Source organism: Corvus brachyrhynchos, unplaced genomic scaffold (assembly GCF_000691975.1).
Source record: "Corvus brachyrhynchos isolate BGI_N302 unplaced genomic scaffold, ASM69197v1 scaffold44, whole genome shotgun sequence".
NCBI classification, from domain to species: domain Eukaryota; kingdom Metazoa; phylum Chordata; class Aves; order Passeriformes; family Corvidae; genus Corvus; species Corvus brachyrhynchos.
The window spans coordinates 745,416-751,322 of record NW_008238359.1 but is presented as its reverse complement, the minus strand read 5'-3'; the positions used below and the strand labels follow the sequence as shown (position 1 = coordinate 751,322).

The window sequence follows — 5,907 nt, the reverse complement described above, 5'->3', positions numbered from 1 at the left end:
CTTAAATTCTCTGAAGAAGCTGGAGTTTAGAAGTTTTTGAGTCTTCCCTGCCTTATTTTGCTCACCTCGGTTCTCTCTTCTCTCCCCAGCTTCCTCCAGCTCTGGGACACTCACCCAGTACTACACCCCTGACTCTGCCACTAGCCCCACCGCAGCAGGCAGCCCGTCTCCCCACTCCTCTTTGCAGAAGGTCAAGGCGCAAGGCAAGGGTGTGGTGAAGGCTGGCAAGAGCCGCACAGCCTTCTCCCAGGACCAGCTGAAAGCCCTACACCAGCGCTTCCAGAGCCAGAAGTACCTTAGCCCCCAGCAGATCCGGGAGCTGGCTGCTGCCCTTGAGCTCACCTACAAACAGGTGAACATCTTGCTCTGAGCGGCAGCTAAGTTGGGGTCTCTTTTTGTGATTTTCTGTTTTCTTAGACCCTAGAGATAAGTTTCTTTTCATTATCTTGTCCGTGCTGCTGCTTGTGTGAGACAGCAGAGGGTGTGAAAATGTGACTCAGTCTTCTTATGTTTGGTTCCAGCACTCTCCACCCACTCCGTGCAGGTGTTTCAAAGGGCCTGCAGAGAGCAGCAAAGCAGGGCTATGCAGAGTCCAGTAACTATTCTGTATGGACATGTGTTGTCTCTGAGTGTAGAAAGATACTTGCACTGCAATGCAAGTGGCCTTTCCTAGTCGGAGTGGTACCTTGGTCTCTCCCTAGAGAGAGTGTCCTTGCTGCACCAGCTGCTTGTGTCTGACTAAAAGAACGACTCACTCCTGGGGTCCTGAGCCCTGATCTTGGCACAGCAGTGAGATGGTGCTGCTCAAGCTGACTGCTGCAGTTGCCTTGGCCAGTGTTCTAGGTAGGGTTTTTGAAGTCGGGAAAGAAGATCCCGTAGTGATTGGAAGAGTAGGAATATTAGTTTTCATGTCTCAGCTCTGTGATTTCACAGCTACCTGTATCTGCTGCATGTTGTTAGCTGCTGAAATTATTTACTGTACTAGTAGTCAAGCAGAAACTGGATTGTAGCAGAAAGGAGGACGTGTAGTAAGCTCTGAAAGTCAATTTCTAATTTCTTATGTCCTTTCCGCATCACTTTTAGGTGAAAACATGGTTTCAGAATCAACGGATGAAATTTAAGCGTTGCCAAAAGGAGAGCCAGTGGGTGGAAAAAGGGATGTATCTACCACAGGTGAGTAAACTTCCTCACCACCACCAGTCACGGCTCCTCCAGTCTGCATGTCCAACCTGCTAATTCAAACAATGCACAGGACTCAATATTACCAAGCCAGTTGTATTTCTCCTAACAGAGCTTACAGTGGCATGTCTTTTAAACTGGTTTCCCCCCCAGCGTGGCGTTCCTAGACACGTTGAGCTGGAGATTACCAAGAGAAGAGCCGGTCATCTCTGCTCTTACTGGTCTATTGGGAGGACAATGGGCATGAAAAAGGCGCTATTGTTCAGCCTGGAGGAGGAGCTGGGGGAGAAAGGAGGACCTATCCAAAAAAATGGGCCGTTGTTGTGGTTCTGCACTACTGACCGACTTTCTCTGTCTCCTAGAATGGGGTTCATCAGGCTGCTTACCTGGATATAGCCCCCACGTTCCACCAGGTCTTCCCTGTCGGCACCAGCAGAAACCTTCAGGCTGTGCCCAACGTGCACCAGGCTTACAGCAGCGGACAGACTTATGGGAATGGGCAGAACCTGTACTCACTCGTGTCTGTGGAGGATGAGGGGCCCTTTGGAAAAGGTGGGACAGGCTGCAATACCCAGCAAACCATGGGTTTATTAAGCCAGCAAATGAACTTCTATCACAGCTGCTTTGACAATATAGATTATGTCAGTGTGGAGGTAGAAGATGCCTTCAACTTCCAGAACACCTCTGACACTGTCACACCATTTTCGAGCTCTCCTATACAGAATCAATGCCAGGTACCTTGGCATCCCATGGGGACCCAGAGTTGGTATGAGTCTCAGGTCTGAGTGGTTTTTTTCTCCCATCTTTTGTGTTCACCCATGGGATTTCCAGGCTCTTGACTCGGGATACAGATTCTATTCGTTTTTCTTGTCCCTCCTCCACTACTCCTGTTTTAACTATAGGAGGGGCTCAGCACCCTGTTGCCTGGGGCTAGTTTTCTGTTTAAGTGTGCCTGTCTGTTCGTAGCTAACCCTTGGCAGAGATGCTTTGGGTATTGATGAGATTGAACCTCATTTATTGAGGCCAGTGTGCAATGTCACAGCTGTGAGCAGCAGAGGTTGTTACAGTCTGTTTGTTGTTAAGGTCTCACCTTCTTTGCTGCCTCTCTAGAAGGTGATCTCTGATCCTTGCCCTGTGCGTCTTGCAGCAGAGCTTCCACTGCAAAGGAGGTGAATATTTGTTGTTGCAGAATAATTTTTCATAAAGTGTGGTTTTTTTGCAGTGTTACCAGGCATGTTTTATGTTATGTGCATCCTGTCTGTTATTACTATTTCTGCTTAATGTTCAGTGTTCTTAATGTTATATATTCTTACAAAGTTGTTTGAATTGAAATAAATTACTTTATTTTAATGTTGTAATGATGTCACCAGCTTGCATTGAAACAGCCTGCTGTGAGAGTGGTTATTCTACACAGACCTAGACCTGCAGTACTGAGGAAAGGGAGGAAATAACTAACCCTACTGTGTTTTCTCCCACGGGTGGGATCAGGCAATTGTTCAAAAGGAGCAAGTCACAGAAGTCTATCAGCCTGTTTTTAGTATGCAGGTGTGTTGCCAAGTGCAAGGAGGGCAGGGGGAGGCTCCAGGGCTAGGCAACTGAACAAGCTGCTTGCTTGAAGGGATGTGCAGCCCTGTAACATGCTTATATTAGCCCTTGAACAGCAATGCTTCAAAAAAATTATTGAAGAAGGGGGATGGAGCAAAAGAAAGTGTGCTAGAGATGGTGTGGCCTCCTGCTGCTGCTCCAGAAGGTCACAACTGGAGGCCTGGAATCCTTCTTAATTAAATCTGCGGTTTTCTTGAGGTTCTTGTGCTGATCTCAAATGGCAACAGAAGTCTGCGAGTAAGTAACAGAATCTCCTGCCTCTAGCATGGAAACAAAACCAGAACCAAGCTGCTATTGACTCATCCTCTAAACTAGCAGAAGTTGTGTTTGTGTTTAACCCCAGGTTCTTTGAACTTACACTACACCACTGAAGCCCTTCATCTGTCTGAAAGGGGCAATTCAGCGCATACTCCCACCGAGCACAATTAGCTAAACTGGCAGCTGACTGCTCGGGCTCAAACTGCTACAGGTCCTTTGCTGAACAGAACCTGCCTGTGTGGATGCAAAAGCATATCCCCTCTTTCCTTTTGCAATGCTGCAATCCTCTGCTCCTGAGGCAAGGTACAATAGGTACAGGAAGGAGAGAAGAGCGGAGGCATGAGCCTGTGTAGAGGCGGACAAAAGAATTAGTCACTCATACGCGTGGGCTGCCAACCTCAAAACAGCACAAAAAGGTAAATCTGGTCCGGAAGAGGGGGAATGTCAGGTTCATGTGGTTTTCTGCATTATAGAACAGAGATCCTTTCTCATCTGGGTGGGAGATTCATATCCCAATATCAGTGTGTATGAATTCTGGGTAATTCTGTGGCCAATAGTATTAATTTCAACACTTGCCTTGAAAAAATAAAGCTGAACCATACACCTATAAAAGTCATACATCCTATTGGAAGGAATAAGAGGGAGGTGTCTTTACAAACAATCTGTGGTCCTACTGGTAGATAAACCCAGATACTGAGAGGTGAAAGAAGCAATGGGAGGAACCATAAATTCCATAGGAATTCCACTAAATTAACACAGACTGTTACTCACTCTGTGCTAATCCATGGATTTAGAGAAAAAGAGCAGACACAGAAAAGAATAGAGGGGGGTTGTACATTAGAAAGGGGGTTTGTATTAAGCGATTCAGGAAGTCTGTACCTCTCAGGTCCCTCAGCCAATGGTGAAAGAGAGAGGAAAATGCAGTCGGGAAATTAAGGTGAAAATGAGGCTGTTTCCTCCTAACCATTTGAGAGACCCATGGGAAATGCCCATGACCTCTCCCTTTATTTGAATAAAGTTACAGGACTCCTCTATCTCCTTTTTGGACATAAACCTCTGGTGTTTGTGGATTTTCCTGGCACTATGCCTTGTCTTTCAGCTTTAAAATTAGCAGCTTATGTTTTTACGGTTCTTTTAAGATGCAATCTTTAGTTCTAAAGAAATAAGGTATAGAGATATTTGTAGAATAATTGCAGAGGATGCCTGCTGCAGTGTACCTGTGTTGCTTGGTATGTTTTTTTTCATGTGTCTGCTGCAAGGCTAAGGAGCTAGCCAGATGTCCTGCAGGAGCAGATATTGTTGCTAAAACAGCCCTGGGGCTGAGAATGATTGCTCTGCATGTTGTGGTTTGTGTTACTCCATGTACTATGGGAGGGCTCTGTGGAAATTGAATGTTCCCTCGTGGCTGTGTTATTCCCCTGGTTGCTCAGCCTGGGTTGGTGCAGGTTTGGCAAGTACATGTAGCTGGAGGGAACATGTGGAGCAGCTGTTGTTGGAGTTTTGGAAGGTAGGCTGGAAAGGCCTCCTAGTAGTTCATAAAGTGTTTCTAGAGATTGTGGACTTAAGCAGGAGTCTGCCTTTCCACAGAGCTGGTGCTCTCTTCTGTTATCTTCACATGCCTGAATCACATCACCATGTGAAACAACTGCACAGGTAATTGGGCACTACTACCAAAAATGGTGGAGGTGCAGGTGCCTCCAGCCTATACTTGCAGAAGAGTTTGTGTCAGTTCCTCAGAGGAAGTAGGTGCATGCCAGCAAAAGCTCTTTCTGCTAGGATACATTACACCTCTGTTAGGACTGCTGCTTCTCGAGATTGTGCTGTGTAACAGTGATTTCTGCACACTGCAAACATGATTTGCCTTGCCAGCAAATCTTTTTAGGATCAAGCTGTAAGATGATTTGGAGCTCTTCATATGCATTACAGCTTGTGGGACTGCACATTCACAGTATTTCTGCAGTGACAAAACTCCAGCTGTCAATGACAACTCCATTACCAAAGCTGCAGATGTAGTTCCAGTGATGCAGAGAATCCCACCTAAGCAGAAGAAATTTGATCTAGTACAGATTACGTAGACCAGGGTTTTATTCTGTAGTTCACTGGGTTCCAGCTGTCCCACAGGCAAAATACCAAGCAGGTAGAGTGGTGCAAGTGACCTTGCTCTCAGTGTCAATGTGGCCTGCAGCAATGTTTTTTACAAGCTATGTGTTTCTTCTGAGTGACCCATGAGCAAGGGCTCACAGCCCCAGTTGTCTCTCCAGTGCAGATAAAAGTCGTGATCTTTGCTTTAATAGGCTCTTCCCTACAGGCATGTGTAAACATATTTAGTTATCTAACTACAGCGCATGCCCCAAGGCTGAGCTAACAGGGTTTCGGAAATTTTCAGTCAAGCGTTGCCACACGTCTCTTGCCAGGCCTGTCATCAGAGGGCAGCAGCATATTGGCTGATACTGAATAGTCATGAGGCATGAAGGACTCTAAAGCAAGACACTTAGACATTTAAAAAAAAAACAAAAAAAAACCGAAAAACCAAAACCCAAAAAACCCCCCGAGAAACCTCAACGCCAAGTTTTTTCCTACTTGTGAGGGCCACTTTATCTTCATGCTATCCAAAATTTTGAGGAGCACCCTCAGGTCATATCTGTGAATCTCTTTCAGAACCAGGCTAGAATTAAATTCTCATATTTGACCAAGGTCCCTCTGCTCTCTAGCAGCTGGGCAGTGTCCAAACTCTTGAATCTTTTTCAAATTACAACATTGGGACTTCTGCTTTGAGTGAGCCCCACGACCAGAAAATAATCCAAACCCCCAGCGTCCCTCTGGCTGGCTGGGGCTGAGGGACTCCCTCTAACAGAAGCTTCATTC

The 5,907-nt window shown here is 46.1% G+C and overlaps 1 protein-coding gene across 1 annotated transcript in view; it reads left to right on the top strand.

Annotated features, from left to right (window-relative positions):
• The window catches only part of LOC103616725 (homeobox protein NANOG), a 12,137-nt gene extending 9,676 nt beyond the window's left edge, over positions 1–2,461 (top strand). Inside the window, exons 4-6 of the mRNA XM_008634948.2 lie at positions 42–352; positions 1,084–1,173; positions 1,542–2,461. Coding sequence (XP_008633170.1) covers positions 42–352; positions 1,084–1,173; positions 1,542–1,964 — 824 coding nt within the window. The 3' untranslated portion in view covers positions 1,965–2,461. The remainder of the gene's footprint in view (positions 1–41; positions 353–1,083; positions 1,174–1,541) is intronic.
• Positions 2,462–5,907: the final 3,446 nt, after the last annotated feature.